Below are 22,128 nucleotides of genomic sequence, written 5' to 3' on the forward strand. Positions count from 1 at the left end.
AAAAGGCGAAGTCAAAGAAGCCTGTCACAAAAAAAAAAAAAAAAAAAGTACCCTGGGAAAGGAAATAAACGTATTTTTTGCTCTGAAAGGCAATTCTCTACTTTTCCTTACTGCAGAACACAGAGTACAATCTACAGAACATGCATCGACACATATCCTAAATACTTGGCATACCTTCCCTACCCTTGGAGCAGAGAGGCAGCTCTCCAACTCATGAGCTCATGCAACCACAAGTACATTTCTGATGCAGTGAGAAGGAACAGAGCACTGACAGCTTGAGATGCTGAATGTCCCTTCATGCATCTGCTATACAGTCTGTCCCAGAGCAGCTCAGACACAGCTCATCCTGTTCCTGAAACATCCTACCCAGCAGTTCACCTGAGATTATTTCCATAGATTCTTACTAGCTGTATTCAATTTACAGATTCAGCTTGTCACTTCAAAACGCTTTTTTGTACTGCTGAGTAGCTGTTCATCCCTAGAAACATATGCAGACTTGTAGGCAGTAAGTCTGAATTCTCTTTCTGTTTTCTTCTCTCTATCCAGAGACAAAGTTCATGGTCTGTCTTCAACTGTTTTTTTCTTTTTAAAAAAATCCCTAATTTTTCATTTATATTAATAAGGAGATAAATTATGTAATTTTCCCAAATATTGATAATTCTAGTGGGGAAAAAGATTAATGTGTATTGTATAACTTTAAGCTAAACCGATCTCTGAAAACAGTCTCAGAATCTTGACTTACATCTTTTGACCTTTTGGACAAAGAAGGATGCAATCAACTGACTCCTTATTAAACAAACAGAAAGTATCTTTCCTTCATAAAGACAAAAATACATCAGTGGTGTATCTGTCAGTAGCAAAGTAAGGCATCTTCTCAGTCCTGAAGACTTTCCAGGAGTAAGTTTTGATTTGGATGCTACAACTCTTTCTTTACAGTAGATAAATCCCCTGAATTTAGGAGCTGCGACTGACCTGCATCTGTAAAAACAAAATCAACAACTCTTCAAGTGAACTCACCTTCCATTCACACATCATTCGGTCCTCCTTTCCTTCACACTCAGTTGTGCTGTTTCCCAACACAGTGTTGGCCATTCTTTTGAGCTTTCCAGGGGTACAGACCATAAGCCAGCATTACAAGCACAAGGGCTCAGGCTTTCACATAACCCACAATATTTCCCTACCTTTCAATTCAAAGTATTTGAAAATATTTTACTAGAAAACTGAAGAAAATGTCAAATTCAAATGGTTTTAACCAGATTTGTTATATTACATATTTCTTGCTTTCCTTTTCTCTAAGCCAGATGAAACTTCATTAAATAACTGGCATATATCAGCATCACTGTTTTTTTCTTTGTTTACCAGAGAAGGCACAGATTTAGCAGGCTGGACACCTCAGCACAGCTCTGTGCTTCTCTCACACCAGCTTGCAGAGAGGTCTCCTGTACCAGCCCAGTACATTCAATTCACTCATTTTTTTAACTGCCCTTGACTCTCTATCCCTGTTGAAGAGGCAGCACAAAGGGGTAGCTGTGCACGTGCAGAGGTTTGTATTTCAGCAACGTTCTTTACTCTCTATGACAACATTGGCCTCCACAGTGACCAAAGGCAAAGGTCTTTCTGGATGATCTCCCAACAGCTTATTCACCTTGTTTGCAGCTGTCATCGGGAATTGCCATAGCACATCTCCTCAGGCCCAGGGGAGCAGCACCTTCCCTGGACACGGGCCAGAGCTTGAGCCAGGGCCTCACATCTCTGCCAACTGAGCTTCATTATATCCAGGAAACCCACCTGAGAGTGAACTTCTGAAATTGTGAGTCTTCACTGACACCTGGACATTTTCAAATGCTAATAAATACAACACATGTATCTACATTATAATTCTACTTTGCATAAGGAATTTGCTTTTGATGCAAAACTCCCTCTCAAAATCCCTGTTAGTTCATCCTGCCAAGCAAGCCCTAAGCAAGCAAACTGTATTCCTTTCAGGTTACATTAACCTGGAAGACACTCACCTTCTGATAAAGTGCTTTCAGTTCACGGGATTAGACCATAGTTGACCTAGAGAACAACTCCCCATATGCATCCACTGCAAATATAGGCTCCTCAACATCATCTGTTTTCTCCACCAAAATTCATGTTCCCAGTGCATGTAGACAAAGCCAATGTCACTATAGTGCTGCTTTATGCAGTAAAATGAGGAACACAGCTCTACAGTAGACTTTAATATGTTTCTTGGACTTTTTAAAATAGATATAAGAAAACAGGAAATTCCCATCATAGTTTGAATTAATAATCTTAAAAATTAAGAATTAATCCATCTCCAAACAACACTTAATTTTTCAAATTGGATTCTTTGTTCTACACAAAACTTCAAACACATTTAAATAACATTATTTTAAAATAGATTAATTTATATTTTACAGATTACATGTTCTTGTTAGACATGAAGGCTTGATTTCTATTCCTCATGAGAAAGAAAGTCAGATGAACTGGCTGAAAAACTTTTGTTCAGATATTGTATGCAGATAATCACTCAGACAAATGTTAAAGACCCAAAACTTTTGCACCTTAATGATAAATATTTTCTACGTCATGGAAGTCCCAATCTGTGAAGTTAAAAGAATATGAATATTTTTATTTTCTAATGGCTTCTCCCAAATATTTTGCTGACCTGCCCCTTCAGTGTCTGCATTATTTGCATTGGCCCTGGAAGGAGATGTCTAATATTTGAGAATTATACTCTACTGTAGTACAGTTCCTATGTTATAAACTGATTAAACACACAGGGTGTGTTACATGAACCGTGGCTAAAGTCAAGTAAGGTACATTAATGCAATTACTGCTGTTACTGAAGTCTCTCTGTGGGGATATAAACGCAGGGGCTCCTCAGGACACAGACACTCACAAGAAAGATTACCATGAATAATCCTAGAAAAAAGGCCTTTTGGGAAACAGCATATTGCTTATTTGTCCTCATGCCAAGTCTAGCTCAAAAAACTGACAGGAGGCAATAGTCTCAGAAGCAACAGGCCTGAGTGCAATTCATAGAAAAAGAAAAACAGAAGAATAATCAGTCAAACCAGGAGCATTAATAAAGTGGTCCTTTGATAATAGCAGGATATGCCTAGGATACCCATGTTTTCACAATTACTTGAACCTTATCTCAAGAGATCCAATATCCTAGACAGTAGAAGAATGCTTTTGAAACCAGGATTTGCTCTTAACAACACAGTCTTTTCTCCTTTGAAAACTTAACACCTGCTTTCAAATCTCTATTTGTAAGCCAGGCCCCTGCTCCGCACAGCTCTGGAGAGGCTTTAACTGGGAGCACAGGGATCCCCTCTGGCATGGACAAGAGTATCAGTCCTGCTAATATGATTAGAAGCAGCTGAAAAGACAAATGTATGCATATTTTAAGCTCTCTGTGGTGTAGGTGCCAGTTGCCAACATATACAAGTCCTCAGGTCATAGTATTTTCCCTGCAGCTGATGTCCATGCTAACTAGATTAGATTAATACAAGCACAGAACATATGCTGCCTTCACTTGGCCTTCCAAATTCAACAGCCAGCAGTAACTGTGACCAATAGACAACCTAAACAGTGCTCTGGTCATCAAAATGTCCACTTTCATAGGGATACAATAAATATTTCAATAAGCAATTATTCAATAAATACTTAGTGAAATTATTGCAAATTGCAGTAATTTATTGAATATAGCAGTGATTTAAATGCTGCAATAAATACCTTAATATGTATTGCAGTACAGTTTCATAAATCATAAACCTACCAACAATTAGAATATATAATATATGCTATACAAACATCAAGCATTTCCTTCATGTACAAACAGCACACAATTACTCAATTAAATGGTGGAGTGGATTTAACACTGCATAAATAAGATACAATTAACTGCTGTTAGGCTTGGACACAGTTTTAAAATCTGCTTGTGCACAGTTCAGTACACTAAAGAACATATTTCAGTGGTGACTACTGATAACTGTTTATTTTTGTCTCTTTGTAAACACTCATGCCATGGAAATGAAACTCAGATAAACAGATTAGAGGTACACTTCATCAGAGTGAATATCAACATGTAAGAATAAAAGTAAAAGCTTATTTGTGCAAACAGTTTTGTCTACAAGTCTGCATGCATTAGGCAGCATTCATAGGACTTGCCAAGTCAGATAGTTAGCCTGATTTTAAATTTTAAATTTTTTTTTTTAAGTCTTTCACCATATTTTTCATTATGACTTGAATTGAATTCTGCAGTTCTTCAAGGCTAACCCACCATTCCTATTATTTCATTTGTAAAACAACATGTACTGTCCTTGAGAACTTCAGTAATTTCCGTGGCTGGGGCAGTAGTGGCAAAAATACAGAATTAATGCTGCTAGTGGATGAGCCAGAGCTGAATTCACACAGCAGTGTGTGTCAGGAAAAGGGCCAAAAGCACTCCTATATTAAAAGCTCATTCCGAACCCCAAAATTTCCTCAAGAATAATGTCAAAGGTTAACAGGAGATTTAAACCTTCCTTGAGGCCATAGAGCAGCAGCAGGAAGAGTGTCATGTACAGCCCCAGGATCTCATTTCCTCTGTCTCAGCCTCACCTGTTTTACTGAGGAATTCCCCAACTGTTACAGAATGCAGCACATAAACAATATTTTCAACCCGAAGACAAACTGTTGATACTTTTTACAGTTTGTTGCTTTTAAAACATGATAAGAAATGTTAACTTCCATTACAATTGTTTGTAAATCAGGTGACAGTGAAATGCACTCGCTGGGCTGTACAAACATGTGGGAAGCTGGCTGGCCCTGTCCAATTCACCTGTGGGTAAATTAGCTCCAGGATATGCCTTTGTATTTGAAATAGAAAGTACTAGGATTGTCTGTATAAAAGAAGGATAAGTAAGAAAAAATTCAATCTATCGAGCAAAAAGTAATCTATGTTGCTCTGCAGTATCTGCTCTAACCACGGTGCTAGAAAACCAACACAACGCTTATAAACAGGCACTACAGAAAGCCAAATTTCTTTGAAGGCTTAGACCCACTTACTCCTTTTGTAAATGATGAAAGAAATAACCAGGCTTTCCTTCCAATTATTCTTAAGCTAAACATCTACAGTATAAGTAAGTCAGGCAACATGAAACACTCCAAGTATGTAAAAAAGGATTAAAAATGTTCAGTAATGTTGATATGAGGTTTAGATCAAGTAAAATCAAAACAAAACCCACAAAACCAAGCCCAGAACCTAATTCACAAAAAAAAACCAAAAAAAACCCCCACAAAACAACAACAACCACCAAAAAAAAAAAAAAAAAACCACACACACACAAAAAACACCATACTTGACAGCAACTTTATCAAGGAGAATTAAGACCATTTAAATGCAGAAAATCAAGTTCTAAATATGTAATGAAACCAAGGATGGATAAATTAGGCTAATCACATCTTTTTTGACTCTTTTCCCTATTAATGTTCTTTATATTCATTGAGATAAAATTAATGTTTACTCTACATGTTTGCTGCTAAAATTCGGATTTGATTAATGGATGAACACTGGGAATTGTGTTCTTCAAACCCCATGGCAACCACTGTTCCTGTGGTGAGAAACAATGGCCCTGTAGCAGCAGCTAGGGCAGCAGGTCATTGTCTCAAACATTGGTCTAAGGAGGAAAAAGGGTACAAAAAGGATACTCCTGACCTGCTTCAACTGCCACAGTCAATACTGGCTCTGGCTGGCCAAGCAAAACCAGTCCCCTTCCTGAATCAAATCCCATTTACACCACAACTGAGTTTGCCAGTCCGTGGCCAGACAGGAGACCTAACCATGCTGTATAAAAAGCAGGGAATAAGAAAGTGGCTGGTATTTTTTCTTCCCTGTGACACTTTCTATTCAGAATCAGGCTTCTTTTCCTTTAAAATGGCTTGGCCATGTTCAAGAATCTCTTGGAAATGAGGGAAGGATTATACTAAGTATTGTCTATATACTGTCTGTGGCTCTGGCAGTGATACATGTTTTATAATGTAGGTCTGAGCTGCTTCGGCCCTAAGGACAACACAGTCACAGAACCTCATGAAAAGATCCCTTCAAAACCCAGATATCCCTCTATCCTCTGGGCATAAGGAGTAAAAAAAACCAAAAAACCAAAAAAAAAAAAAAAAAAAAAACCAACAACAACCCACAAAAACTTTCATTTCTTATTGTTCATTTTCCCTTTCTGTGACACAGCAAAAGTTGCACAATGAATTCAAAGGTAATGCTGCAAATGTCAGTGTTTATTCCAGCATTTCCTCCTAACATCAGATCCAAAGATTTATGGCTATTATATCCTTGAAAAGGCCCAGTGTGATTACTTAACTTTGTCATCTGTGCAGCACAGCTTGTGCAGCTGAAACCTTCAGGACATGCATTTGTCCAGATGAACTATGACATATCCTTCAGAATGAGAGCAATTTGACTCTCCACACCCTAATTAATGCCATTAGTTAAATTCTTACAGTGGAAGAACAGTGAAACAATATGGCTTTTTCTGCTTATGCCGTTAACACCCAGAGCCAGGAACTGCTGCAGTCCTGAGCTGGGTTTGACCAGCCCAAACCAAGAGATCTGTACTTAACCAAACCCTCCCGGTCCCTCCTGCAGGGCACACTGGGGCTGAGCTCTACCAACCACTCCTGTCAGTGCACTCAGCCTTCCCAAAGCAAAGGGATATTACTATCTTCCCACTGTATCTGATTATCTCAGCTAACAGTTATTGTGATAGGAAAACACAGCGGGGTTTGTTTCTCTTCTGGTTTTTGGACTCTAATTCACTAGTGCAACACTTCAATTACCATAGTAATTGCTTTTCAATAGCACAGTTGTTTGCAGACTTCTTTGAAAAGTTCTGTATTCTTTTGTCTCCATGCACACCTTTATTTAATTTTAAGTATTCACACAAAGCATCATGCCCGGAAGTAATTTAATGTTTCCATGATAAAATTTCATAATGGAAACTTGACATTTCTCAAACTTAACAGCACAGTTACAACAAAAAGAGAAAAATCAAGATTTTTAGAAAATACTGGGATACGTCATCTTATCTCACCATGCTAACAATGCAGGTATCTTCCACAGAATCTTGCCCTTTGCAAGTAAAGCAGAATGTCTTACCCACAGTTAGTTAACACACCTCCAAAATTATCTAAGTTCAAAACCTTTTTTTTATTATTTTTATACAAATCTGAGGCATCTGAAAGCTGTATCTTCAAAAAAACCTATCTTCAACTTTCTAATATCAAATGGTGTCATACTCACTTCAGAGTGTATCTTTCTCTCAGTGCACTGATGGATATTGAGAGGAAAGAGGGAAAATGACATCCCAGAAAAGGGTAACAGTCCCTTCACGGTTTTTTCTTAATTCCTTGTGACTCTTCTGTCATTTCTGACCAGCTAAAGCAATTATGCAAGTGTCAGCATACTGTAAAAGCAGAACAAACCAAACTCACATTCAGGTTTCACAAAAGGCATGTGGCAGAGAGGATAACCAGGCGACGATTTGAAAGGGAGTTCAAGGTGTGACTGACCCGGCTTTGAAAGTTTGTAATGAAAATACCATCACAAAAACCAACAACAAAAACATACCACCAGAAGGCACTGCTCACTGCCACACAATGGGATGGGGTAACAACATTGTTGTTCACTGAAGGAACTTCACTTGGCTCTTGCACAATGATAATTGCACAGGGAAATGACAATTTCACATGGAAATTATAATTTCAGAGCTTGCACTTTGGAGCATTGTTTATATATTATATTTTCACTGTATTTCCCAATCTGGTAACAAATACAGCAGAGTCATTCAAATGACATTTTCCCCATTGTTTCAAAAATTAAATTTCATGCAAACTGAAATTTTCCCCAGAATATGCTTGTTTTGTTGAAAACAGAGATAGGAAAGTCAAACTAATTTCCACTTCTTTGTTTCATTTCAATGCCGAAACATTTTATGTCACTGAAATTTTAGAAAAATTAAAATGCAAATACTGCAATTTGTTTTTAAGTCTTGACAATACTGCTCCCAAATAATTTGATACCTAAAATTGTTTTGTATTCCTGGAAATTTTTCCCATTTTCAGTTTTTGTTCAAACTTGGAATGAACACAACTAGTCAAGGTGTTAACACTTTAACAACAAAATGTGACCCTAATCTTAAGACATACAGAGCAGACAAATAAAAAACATCATACAACTCATGTCACATTTTACATGAACACTGACCTGCTGTTTGTTTAAGGATGCTTCAGCTCTTGTCAGTAATGTTAAAGCACCTCATATGCATTACAGAAAAAACATGAGATATGAAAAGGGCATTTTTAACTGAATTTTACAGTCAGGATCTGGACACAGAAAGATTAATTAAATTCCTCACTGTTGGGAAATCTGTGCAAGCCAAAAAGTTGTGCGTCCCACCCTGCCCTCCCTTAGGATACCAGTCCCAGTGCCTTGTGCCACCTGAGCACAGGGCCAACAGCACTACTCTTCCTTTCACCAGAGCTTCATTTGGGGCATTATTTATAATTCTGCTATTTCAGTTGATCAAAGTAATGGACTAGATGTTGACTTTTTATCTGTTTTGGCAGCATAGTTGGAGGAACTTGAAATTATTAAGCAGATGTTCTGTGACATAACTGGGGACTTGTTTTGCTCTAATGAGATTCAGTATTTGTTACAGTAAAGGAAATTGCTTGTGGATTTGCTATAATGCATTTTACATACACTGGGTTACATTTATACTGGAGCAATGAAAAGAAAATATAGTAAAAGTCTACATTACTTTTCAGATCTGATGATGTCACCAGACTCATATTATTACATTTGAAAAAAGGTCAAGGTCAACTTCTTGAGGTCTGTCTCTGTTTTTATACTTGATATCCACCTCAGTGGTGCAATGGCTCCAAACAGTTGGCTCTCTGTGATGTCTCTCCAGAGGGACCCCTGTACCATTGCAGCAGGACCAACCACAGTGTGTTGCACCTCAGTATTTTTAGACCTCTGACTAAAATTATTCAGGAGCAGATCTCCTCTCTTTGTAGACATATGAGCAAATTTAATGCACAGTTTCTCTGGTTCTTTCAAACTTAATTTGAAATTTGTGGCATTTGGACTGAAATTCAGAGTTATACAGTGCAATATGGAAAGCATATTAACAAATTCACAAGTTGACTCTGTGGACAAATGCCAGAGATTTGTATTAATCTGGGTGTAAGAGTGAGGACTGATTCAGAAAAATATTAGCAAGAATTGTCTGTCCTTTGTAAAAAACTTCGAACTGTGGTTTGGATATTTATTATGCGCCATGCTTATAAAACTTCCAAGACTGTCTAATGGAAACAGAGCACAATAGAACCAGTTCTGCTTTTCATTTTATATACTACCACTGAGAATCTTTCTTCTGATGTTCATCCATATTATGAGCTTTTCCATCACAGTGGGTAAGAGTTTCCTTGCTTTGAAAATAGTATTTCATCATAACAAGAAGGAATATCAAGCATATATAAATGCCAGTCTAACTACTTATGCTGGATAAATTGGCAAAATCTTTTTAGTTTCCTTCACAACACTCACCACCACCAAAAACCTCCATTCAAAACATTAACAGAACACTCCAGATACAAAGGAATGCCAATATTTAAATAATAATGTGCAGCACAGTCACCACATTCATATTAATAAGTAACCTCATTTTTCTAGCAAACAGTCCCATGAGTGAGAGCTGTGAACTCTGTGCTCCTTTGAAATCCTGGGAGATGAAGCTGAAAATTGTCAATCCAAGGGCTCTTAAAGGAATGCCACATTAAAAAATAGGTTATAATCTTAATCCTTTTGAACCCTCTGTAGCAGTTTATCTTTACAACCTACTGTCCCTCCTCCCACTCTTTAGGTCCTGCACAGTGACTTCAGACTAGAAATGAGCTTGGCAAGTCTCAGCACTGAGCTCAAGCCACAGGGACTAACCTCACAGGCTTTTGTCTTATACCACAAAAGATAAAGTCTTCTTCCTTATATCCCACAGAAAGGGGTTTTATCAGAATAAGAGAGGCTTGAGCAAATGATTTTTACCTTGTGTTTGTCACAGGCTAAAAGCGCAGACATTGCCAGGCAGGATATTTCCAGAGGTGTATTTATTAAACAGCAGGAGCTCACGAGCAGGGCTGAAACTTCACCAGCTGCAGCTCAGAGGCAGATGCTGGGACAGCCCCTCCAGAAGCAACCCAGGCATCCCTTCAACTGCTAACCCTGCAATTACGGCCTTACCTGAGGGAGCTTAGATCTCCTGGTTTGGGCAAAAATTGCTCATGCTTTAAGTGCCCTACACCACGTTTCAATGTCAAACACCTACTAGCAAAGCACAGCAGCAGCTGACTTGTCAGATCTGAAACACATCATCTTCTGCAGCTGAGCAGGCTTCCTAAACTTTCCAGCCAGCCACAACTTGTGACTTGTGAACTCACACCACACTTCAATCAATAACTATGATCAAAGCTCCTGCTGCACCTGCACACTGACCCAAACTTCAGTTTCAAAAATTGTATAGTATATGGATCTGAATCATGGGTCATTTACCAGCAACACTTGTGTCTCTTAGAACACTTCCATCAGCGCTGCCTCCGTACAATCCTAAACATCCTCTGGATGGATTATGTGACCAACACATCTGTCCTTGAACAGGCAGCAGTTTCGAGCATTGAGGCCATCCTGCTGAGAACTCAGCTGCGTTGGGCAGGGCACGTCTCCAGGATGCAGGACCACTACCTCCCTAAGATCGTGCTATATGGAGAACTTGCCACTGGCTGCCGCAAGAGAGGAGGCCCAAAGAGGAGATACAAGGACTGCCTGAAACAATCCCTCAGCCTCAGCCATATTGATCAACACCATTGGTCTACCCTGGCCTCCAATCGGGAGGCCTGGAGACACACCATCTATGACGTTGCTGCTGCTTTTGAGAACACACACAGGATCACTCTCGAGGAAAAAAGACAACGCAGAAAGAATCGCGTCTCATCGATATCACCTGGGGAGTCTTTCTGCTGTGCCTTCTGCAACCGGACTTGTCTATCTCACATTGGCCTTTTTAGCCATCAGTGCGCTTGTAGCAAGCATGGGTAGAGCCCTTCTCAAATCTTCGTTCGTGAAGCCTAGCCATGAAAATGATGAAATGAATGCAGGTGTTAATTTCTACAATCTACTTAATGCCATACAAATCACTTAAGAAAATAGAATTCTGCACCTAAATTTTCCAGAAAGTGCCAGTGCAAGTTCTTCTACTGAGTGTATGCATAACTAATTCTTGAGTACACCAATGGAAATCATGAACATAATTGTTTAGATTCACAGTTGACTCCCTCTGAAGTTACTGTTATTTTTTCTATTGTGTCAGCTGAGACTGGAACAGGCTCAAAATGAACAAAGCATAAATGAATAGTGTCTTAATATGTAATTTTTTTCAATATAATAAAATACTCATAAGAAACCAGTCTTTTGAGGTAGATGGGAAAGACCTCTTTTATAGTTCATTTCTCCAAGAGTTACTTCTGTGTTTGGAGGGTTTTTGAACTAGGAATACACAACTACTTGGGCTTTCTTAGGACAACTGTTAATACTTAAAAGGTTCAACAGTAGCATAAATATCTCATTTATAGCCACAATTTTAATTGCTCAGGAACACATACAGTAAAACTAAAGACAAATATTTTAGGAAGGGGCGAAGAAGGAAAGTACTTTGGTCTCTGAGATTGTCCACAATCCCTTCTTCGTGTACTTGTAATTCTTCCCAGAATGAAAGAGAAATCCTAACCCCACATTAATGTGTCCCTGCTTGGACACTTACCCAACAGAACCGTGCCCAGACTTGGCAACAGCTCCTTGAATCTTTGGACAGAGCAGAGGCTACAGGTGGACTCTGCACCTCCATGGAATTATGTACCCACCAGTTCTCTGAACACATAAAAATCTGGATGTAATCAGCCTGCAACAAAGTTTTGAAGGATCAGACATGGGCTCTGTTCACTTTTTTAGTTATATATGGAATTTTCTTCTAAATTACCTCATCTAAAAGCCACTGAAGTGAATGGGAAAAACTCATGCTAACCTGAACAATTCTTATACCATCAGGACCTATAAAAAGTTATGTTGCCTTTCTTTAACTTCAGCAGCAACCTGCCTGGGAGCTCTGCAGCCTGCTACACATGCAGCACCACATTAGGATAATTGCTCTTGGCTGGAAGAGATAAATGGGAAAGCTTTTCCAAAATCAATCACACAGAAAATACGAGAAAACTATTTAAAACCCTTAAAAATGCATAATTGAATCAACAAAAACTATTTCTACACATAAACTGAGGCAAAGAGTAGTTTTGAAAATCCAAGGCAGCTTTCGATAAGTATTTTTTAGTAGGGAGTCCTTTTCTAGTTTCCTCCTCAAACTCACTGTATGTATTTCCTCCCTGTGGTTCAGTTGTTCACTTCCTTTTAAACATGAAAAGAACATTCACCAAGCATTTTTCCATTTTTGCCTTCTAGGTTAACCAACTTACACTGCACAGAGGAAAGTATTTAAAATCAAGATTACATACTTGATTTTTAAAATTGCAAATTGTACAAGAAATATGTCGAATAAATATTTCATGCATTTAACCAGAGGAATGGAACACATGTTGATAATCTTTTGCTTAACTGCTGGCCTGTTTGATTGATAATCCCCAAAGTTAGCAGATGTCACAGGAGGTCACAGGCTTGACCTTGTAGGTCCATTTTATTCTCCAGACTATTTCATGGATCTGGGAGATACGGCAGCATCTCTGGGGTTTGTGCAAAAAGTGCTCACCTGCAAACCGCTGTGAACCCAAAGTTCTCCCCCCTTCTCATCATTCCACTACGAGAACTGGTTATGCAGATCTGCGTGACAAGGACTGCCAGCACTACAGTCATAGAACTTGTACAAAATAGTTTCCTTGTGAAGCTATAAAATACATCTGTTCAGAGCATCCAATCCTGCATGGCTCTGCTACAAAAGGAATCTGCCACCAAACACAACTGATTTAGGAGAATTCAGATCAAGACTAATTTTTGGTAACGAGCAAGGAATAACAACAGGATGCCCTCCTCACATTGGTGATTTGCCCTCCTCACACTGGTGATTTGCTATAAAGAAGTCAACAGAAGTCAACATTTTGATCCAACAGGAAAGGCAAATTTTTGGAGTGAAATTTTTTGTCTCTGAAGCTTAATGGAGGACTTTTCCCAGGTACAACAGTATCAGCTAAAAAAGACTAAAGCATCCCAAAGCACTTATTCTACAGATGCACTTGTATACAGTAACCATGCCAATGCAACAGCACTAAAAAGCTTCCTTTTGATAAGATAGTCAAGATCTTCATTTGTCCATCCCCCTGTTCTTTCCCTTATCTTGACAAAAGGGTTGGATGCTACAAACTGAAATGGAGATTCCAAAATATTATAATCCTACCACTGGGCAGGATTATAGGTCACCACATAATCCTTGCTAGAACGGATGGAAAAGAAAACTAGCATTATTTTTTATTCACATATAGCAGAGGATTTGCCTCTAAAAAAGTTCTGGTTGGCATAGGATCCAAAACAGTGGACACAGAAAAGGTGGAGATCAACCCCTGAAATTGCCTGGGCTGGTTACATTCCTAGAATATGTTAGTTTAAGGAAACCTTCCTCTCAGCTAATTTTCACTCCTAATAATCACATCCATAACCACACCCTCTGATCCCTAGTAGGACTCTGCTTCTAAGGTATTCAATTTCACCTTTACATAACCCAGTCTGATCTCCAAATCAAAGGGATCCGAGTCCTCAGTTGTCCACTTGCAGCAAGTTTCAGACCACTCTTCACAGCCACTAGACACAATGAAGATATGTAAGGAATATACATATATGGACTGTTACCAATTACATGAGGTCATATACTGTTGGCTCTTGTAGCCCTGCTTATTACAGACGTTGTTTGACAGCTGCGTCAGGCAGTGAGAAAGTTGTGATAAAGCTACTAAGTACTTAATATCAGTAGGTTGGGTTTTGTGGATCAAAGTATTCCACTTATTCCATTTTATAGGATGCTGTGGGGTTCTTTTAAATTAATTTCTACATCTCGTTTCAAGGGACACCAGCAGGTAAGACAGACAAATTTTACCAAAGTAGGCTTAAAACGAAATCTACCACTCATTTCTACACTTGCCTCGCAAATACCAAATCTTCTTCTACATTCTTCCCTAGCCTAAGAATCTTCATTTCCACACAATCTGGATACAATTTTGTTTCTACAACTGAGCCCAAAAGCCACAACATCCGTTCTTAACTTTTTGCTCCCACAAAAGAACCCGTAAGTGTGGTTTGAAATGAGGGCATAATTCTTCCTGAGCTGCTTACACAACTCACAGTTACTGTAACCAGACAGGTCAGATACTCTAAAGTACCGCAGTGAACAGTGGTCACCTGGACACAGAAGACAGTTTCTCCTCCAGCAAAGCCAGACCAAACTTGTCTAAGCCCTGTAAGATTAGGACAGATATGGCTTGTCAGCTCCTTCTTTCTCTCCTTTTCCTGTCTAAAATATAAATTCTGTTTAGATGGTTTAACTTCCACTACACTTTAGAGTGTCCTGAATTTCTTGCTGAATGATAAGGTTTGTCAAATGTCACTTCCCATTTTCCTAAAGGTGCTGACAACTATTTCCAGTTCTTGAGGCTCATCCAGGTGTCCACTTATAAACACCCACAATTTCTTGCTCTCACACTCTCAAACCATTTCCCCCTCCAAACAGCAAGTAGAAAAGTAAGCAAATTAAGGTATGCACAATGAATTAGGAACATTACATGTGGTGCATGTGATCTAGTACAGGGAAATGGCTCGTTTCAGCCAGCAGAGTGTGGTCCCTGTTTAAAATAGGATAGTTACAAAATACATACACATTATTATTTGAATTGTAACCAACCACAGAATCACAGGTAAAAGCCAGGATCTAATACCACTAAGCTTTTTACAAATACAAATCAAAATATGTATATTAATAAAATTATACAGTAAGAGTAACTATAAAAGGTAAGCTGCCATGTGGAAGCACTAGGTTTCCATACATATAAATATCTAAGCAATTTTTTTATTAAAGTTTTATATAGAAGTAGTTACATATGTCAGTAATACACAGGATATTTACAATTTCCAGGTCAAGCTCAACACAACAGATGTTCAGGAAGCAGATTTATAGATGAAGTCAAAGAAATGCCTCAGATACTTTAGCACAGCCATACTTTTAAAGCTTTGCAAACTTTCATCTGCTTTCTCTTGTGGTCCATTCACAAAGCAGGAATAAATAAAGACGGAAGAAAGGAACAAAGTAGAAGTGAACTTCTTGTTCTACTGCATTTGAATAAATTCTAGTCTCATAAGTCAGCAACATTTCAAAAAGCTTTCAGTTAAAAATTAACAGAATTTATGTAATGCGTGAAAAAGGGATACCTCACTGCCTGGGATAGGACTGTCAATGAGTCTAAAGGAAATCAGAGCTCATGTTCCATCAGAATTCAAGAGGAATGGTATGCCTATAGTTCCTAAGCTCTTGAAAGTAATTTTAGGCATATGCTTCAGGATGTTTTATCTTATATGTATCTTAGTGAAGTCTGCAGTATTTGAGTTGTAGCTAATCAACAAACACCATCCACTCATCACATTTCAAATTTCCCAAAACTGTCTGTTGCCTCTTTGATGGATCTGTCCACAGCATTTAACATAAAACAGGAAAAACAAACAAACAAACGACACAAAAAATAGAGTGCATGCAATTAAGGGACATTGTTCAAGAACAACCAGCTACCAAGCATAAAAGTAACCAGCCACCAAGGAATAAAAGCAACCAAGAAGATTTCTAACAGGTGGAAGGCAAAAGAGAGGCAGAAAAGTATGATCTGCTGCAATGAGAAATGAAGACTTCAAGCAGCTGCCTCGTTGAAGATAACACCTTGCAGCTGAGTGAACTGCAACACAGCTGGGTTATTTCTAGAAATGCTGTGTATATATACCACAGTGTATATGGTATATATACACACATGGTCTCGGTATATACGTGTATCTGGATGTTCACTAACTAGAAGTAAGTTACTTGACAAAGTATAAATAAAGCAGTAAGATGACCTCTTGTCCTTTGGGTGAAAATATTAGTTTGTCACACTATTGCACACAAAGCCAAGAGAACCTAGTCCAGCACAGCATATTCTGAGCCACAGGGAATGGCACACCCAAATCAGGAAAGGCCAAGCATTAATAACCTGGGACTATGTTACCTTTGGTTCTCAAGGACTGCACTCCTCTATCCAAGAAATCACAGGCATTCAGGATACACCTGACTAATCCTATGCAGGAATTACTAATTACTTTAAACTGAAGCTCCACTTCCAGTTAACCAGACACAAAAATTATGTTTCTGTGGATATATCAAAGTTCACAACATTTCTAGAATGGCTTTCTATAATATACAATGAAATCTAACAATGGGCACTGAACAAATGCTTGCACTAATAACATGCATTTAAACAACATATATCTATAATTTGTTTATAAACATAACTCACAATTCCAACAGAAGAAGAAAAAACACACTAAACCACTGAAAGCAAACATAAGACATTCAAGCTAGGCCCAGAATACTCATTTACTTGCAACATTACACAACAGCCAATAGGCCACATTCATCTCTGGACCCAAAACATACTGTCAAATTATCTGTGTATATTTGGTAGCTATAAACTGCCACATGTAACAACAGAAAACTGAGAAGCAACACCTAGAAACCTGAAAACATAAGAGAAGTGTTACTCATCAGAATTCTCATACTCACGAACACCTCCAAAAGGGATGTCCTGAGGTTTGCTGCTTCTGGTGGATGATTTCTGCTGATCCACTGCTGAATGGAAAATACTCCACAAAACATTTTGTGGATGAGACTTCAAAACTGAATAAATGGTTTCCCTCACAAACCCATACACCCCTGCCTGAATAAAGCCCAGCAAATGAGCCACAACCTCCCAAACCTGACACATTCAGCGTAACTGCCCTGTGCCCACAGCTGGGCTGTCCAGGATCCACAGGCAGTGTCTGCCTTGTCCTGGTAACTGCTCTCCCTGGAACTCCTCTCTGCAACCAGTCCTCTCTGGCTCCTGGGTAATTAATGCTACTTGAACCTCTCAGCACCTGACCAAGTTTTATAATTATTTAATCAGAGCTCATTAAGTGCCTTCAGCAGGATCAATTGCCAGCAGACTAGAGAAGTTTCTTAGCAACTTAATATCTTAAGTTGGGCCACTACATTTTGATGTGTTAGGAGAAGCTATTTTGTCATTCAAAATCAGTGAAATCTATTGTTACAAATTCAGCATGAAAAAACACAAATCAGTAAATGTAGCAGCTCTGCATTAGTCTTCAGTCTCCATCCTAACACCAGAACCGATTCAGTCTAACTCATAAATGCCTCTTATCTGACACAAAGTATTGAAGTAGCAGTATTTGCTGAACACCTGTGGAAGGTATAAATTTCATTTTCTTCAGAGCTTATATTTATCACAGCTGTAGCTGGCAGACATCTATTGCTAGAAGTCAAGTTATTAGAAGGTATTTTAAAACAAAATAATACAAAAAATGATTTTACAGCATGCACAGATCTACCTGTACAGTGAATTCTCCTCTGAACACAACACAGGCTTCAGGTTGGAGCACTGACATGAAAGTTACTTTGGAGAAGGAGTACCATGAAGTCCAGCATGAAAACCATGCAGACCAAATACCCTTCCACCCATTCAGAGTTTGGATTCTGACAGATTTCAAGAGAAGCCAGCCAAAATTGCCCACCCAGCCTGCCACAAGGCTGGGTGCTGATACCTGGTGTCTTTCAGCACCTTTCACCCCAGCTGATTTTGAATCACTCATTATGGTGCCCATCAGGAATTGGGTTTGGCAACAACAATACTGGGGGACACTTGGGACAAATTTTCCTCCCACAAAAAAAATAGCACTGATATTAGTGCCATTCTATATATGCTGCTGCTGCTTTCAGCTACAGGAATTTTCACCCCAGCTGAAACTCAGCCTGACTGGAAAACTGCTCCAAAGAGCCATGTGTGGGCTCCATACAACTCTTGTCTCTCAGAAATCAAACAGAAAAACACAGAGAAGTTGTAAGAGGAAGCCAGACCTGGCAATTAGAAGGAACTAAACTCTGCCAGGCCTTCAAGGGATCCTCCTCAGTGCCAGAGCTCACCTGTGCTGTCTGACCCCGAGCCCTGGCGGAGGTGAAGGCGCTGCCCTCACGCCAGCCCTGGCTGACAGCAGGAATGGGGGCCTCTCCATACACCCTGCATGGCCCTGCAGCTTCCAGCAATCATCTGCCAGCAACAAGCTCTTTAAACAGCTCTGAAGATCCGAGCATGGCTCTGTTCCTAGAAACTCATCTGGCTTCACACAGTATTTTAAGCCAAGGACATCTTGACTCTACCAAGTGGAACTAAATCATCTGTACAGATGGATCATCTGTATGATGATCCTTGAGCCACGCCCCCATTCCTTATTCCCTTTATAAGCAAATGTCCAGTGAGCTCTAACACAAGTCACAGCTGCCCATCTGAAATCACACCCATACTGGAAACAGGCAGGATTCCCTCTGTCACTACAATGTCAGTAAATAAGTGTCCCACCCTGCAAACCAGTGCATTCACCTGGAAGGAGAGCACTGAAACTAGAGCTGATTTACAGCAGAAAGCAAACAAAAACATCATTTGGAGGAAACATTTTAGAAAATTTCCCATTAAAATTTTGCTCTAGAATAACAAAATGGTGGAAAAATAAAACAAAACCAAATAAAATAATTTCCATGAAAAGTCTGCATTGCTTTTACTGCGAGGGAAGGGGGCAAAGCAGCTGCCCTGGCTGGTCCCCACTCCACAGAGCAGCACAGGCTGGGAAAGGCCCCTGTCACTGCAGGACCCCACACCTGCAGAGAAGAGCCATGGTGCCCTCCCTGCGCAGGGACCTGTGCCAGAACGGGGGAGACTCATCTGCTGGAACACAAACCCAGGGCTGAGACTGCTGCACAAACACTGTGTAACTACATGTGCCTGGCTGACAGTTTCAAACATAATTCAAAGCAAAAGTCAGTCAGGATTTTTTTGTGTTTGTTGATTTGAAAATACTGTGTTTGACAATGTATTTTGGATGCTTAAGGCTATCCAGGTATCCTTCTGAAAATGAAATATGAGACAGAGATTCTTCTGGAAAGGACTTATTTTATCTTTAACCTTACACAGAATTTCTGACAAAAAATCTGCAGCTGTCTCCCCCCTCTCAAAAAATGCAGTCATTCCTCACTACGAGAGGCTTCTGTGATCAGATGCCCTCCAAGTTACCCTTTCCAACTATCCAAAAGGTGTTATCCTTTTAATGGATTCTTTTCATCCAGCCATCAAAAGGTTGTGGATTTTTCATCACAATTAAAAAAGAAAGTTATATGAACTTAAGAGTTCAAATTAAAGAGTTCAATTATCAGTTATTAATTCAGAAGATTTAAACTGCCTTACAGGTTTTATGTCACTGTGATGTTTTCCCTCTGTCACAACTCCACCCTTCCTCTCAAATCCTGCCCAATAGTATACGATAAGTTCATACAGTTTATAGTCCCCTCAGTATGACTTTTTTAATAAAGACAAAAGTTTGTGTTGGAGCAGCAGCAGATAAAACTCGTTAGAAATGCAGCTGCATCAATCTGAATAAGGAAGAAATAAAAATATGTACATTTTTAAAAAACAACAACAATTACACAACTCACCATCAGGACAGGGTTGTGAATTACAGTTTAGCTGCCTTTATTGATCCAATATAAACATTAAGAGCAAGCTGTGCCATGCAGGGGAGGGAAAAAGAAATGATACGGGCATGTTTTAAATCCCCTGATTCATCTTTCTGGGCACAAGACAGAGTGAGTCTAAGCTGCTGTGTAGGCAGCAAGGAGGAGGTGGGCTGAGCTGGCTCAGCATTGGGTGTGTCCTGTCAACAGCAGTTTGAAAAGGGATGCACCAAAGCTAATATATCATAAGTATTCGGCGCCATCTTGTAGAAGTCACGGTGGCTGCAGAACATGCCTTCAGCCACATGCTTGCTGGACTACCAAACTCTTTTGTGTGCCTAAATGTATAGTACAAAGTGCCAGAGTTGTACAGCTCTGAAACTTCCTTTTGGGCAACTTCACAAAGTCAAACATGACTTTAACTAAAAAAAAAACCAGTAAATATATACCGATGTTCACAATTTGAGGTAAAGGGGTGTAGCTCTGGAAGAGTTCACTACACCAGCAACAGATACAATGAGGACTGAGGCATAGCCACATTAGAAACAAACATTATCAGATTAACTAGGAGCTAGATACCAATCTACCTTAATCTGCATTGACTGGTGTAAAAATAGGTAACATCAACTGTGGATCAAAGCTGCTCATCTAAAGGAACTACAGAGAGCATGTCAGCATCCTAAGGACCAACAGAAATGTCCATATCTGAGTAGAGGAAAAAGGAACTTAAAACATTTGCAACATTTTTCGAGTTCTCTGAAAAGTAAATTAACAATTACTTCTAATACTTCCTTCAGCACATCTTTGGAAGGGTCTTTATTGCTGCAAAACAGGCAAATCACAAAGACAGCTCAGCTGTTCCTCTGTGCACAAATCCTTTTTGGTCTTTGAAGTTGTGTGAAAAGCAACTTTTAAAAATGTAATTTAAAACAAAAAGACAAACTAAATTCCTGAGAATCCAAAAGCATATTTGAATAATTAATTATTTACCTCATCTGAGGCAGTGGGCCCAGCTCTTGTGTACAAAGAGACAAACAAAATAAATATTTTACAAACCATGTTCTCTGACTGAGACTTTACCACCCAAGTATTAGGACTCCAGAGGCGTGGCAGAGCACTACTAGAGCTGCTGCTGCTTTGTGTTACAAGACAATCAGTCCAACATGCAGCTGGAGAAGTCCATAGCACAGGTATCCTTCACAGTGTCACCATCCCAGCTGTCAACCATATAATTAGAAAATACAAATTCGACAGAGTCCTAATGTGATAAGCACCACAAGTTAGGTGCCAAACTGGTTTAAAAAAAAACCCTCCATTTACTGAAATGGAGTCATACTGAGCCTTTGTCATCACAAGTAAACACAGAAAAAAAGAATTTAGTTACCAGCACAGTAGCTGAATAGCGCTGCACCACTATACTGAGCTGATGGTATACTAGTCAAATTAGGACTTACATGCTTTCATTCCAGTAAAATATAAGAAATACTGATGTGAGATTATCTAATTGTCTCCCCATGAATAAATGTAGCACACAAATAGAGGAAAATGAGCAAGAATCAAACCAGTCAAATCCTCATGGCTTCCACTAAGTAAAAATCAGATCTGCCTTTCCAAAACACAATCTGTATAATCATGCAAAACCAAGTTGTCTTCCCTTACCTTCTGCAAAAGGTTCCCATTCATAAAATCGACCCATAAATGGCTTGTTATTGTATGATGCACATTGCACCTCTCTAATATTTCTGCTGCTTTCAGGACACATCTGTTTAGATAAAAAAAAGTCACATTATAATCAACAGCAAAGTTATTATTGCCTTCTTATTAATTAACTTTAGAAGGTTAATGAAGGCATTGCAAAATTCTAATCCAGATGAATATCGGGAGATTCCTTGTCTTTAAAACAGTGTGCTTTTAAGTAACAGTATCAAAAGCGCGTGTAGAAGAAAATGAATTTGTGCAGTAAATGGAGTAACAGTTCTATTTTAAAAAAAAAAGTAAGGCTTTTATTTTTCCTCGGCAACAAGACAATACTTCAAGATGAAGTCAATAAATTAGATCAGAATTATTTCCTTTCCATAACAGCCTCATATTTTTCATCATTAATTTTTTGGGCTGAGATTCAACAGAGTTGAAACACTTAATATAGGTGCTTCCTTAACTTACTAAAAGCCGTCCACACCACCTTCTCATTCTCATCCTATGCTTCAATACCATGCTACCGCTTTTC

General features: G+C 39.0%; 1 protein-coding gene across 2 annotated transcripts in view; it reads right to left on the reverse strand.

Moving 5' to 3' along the window:
- THSD4 (thrombospondin type 1 domain containing 4) overlaps positions 1 to 22,128 on the reverse strand; it is a 264,033-nt gene that overhangs the window by 169,430 nt on the left and 72,475 nt on the right. For both annotated transcript variants that reach the window (XM_027881547.1, XM_027881546.1), the window contains exon 6: positions 21,561 to 21,663. In XM_027881547.1, coding sequence (XP_027737348.1) covers positions 21,561 to 21,663 — 103 coding nt within the window. The remainder of the gene's footprint in view (positions 1 to 21,560; positions 21,664 to 22,128) is intronic.

Source organism: Empidonax traillii, unplaced genomic scaffold, assembly GCF_003031625.1.
Source record: "Empidonax traillii isolate 1590-97213 ecotype Southwest subspecies unplaced genomic scaffold, ASM303162v1 scaffold90:size2128546, whole genome shotgun sequence".
Lineage (NCBI taxonomy): Eukaryota > Metazoa > Chordata > Aves > Passeriformes > Tyrannidae > Empidonax > Empidonax traillii.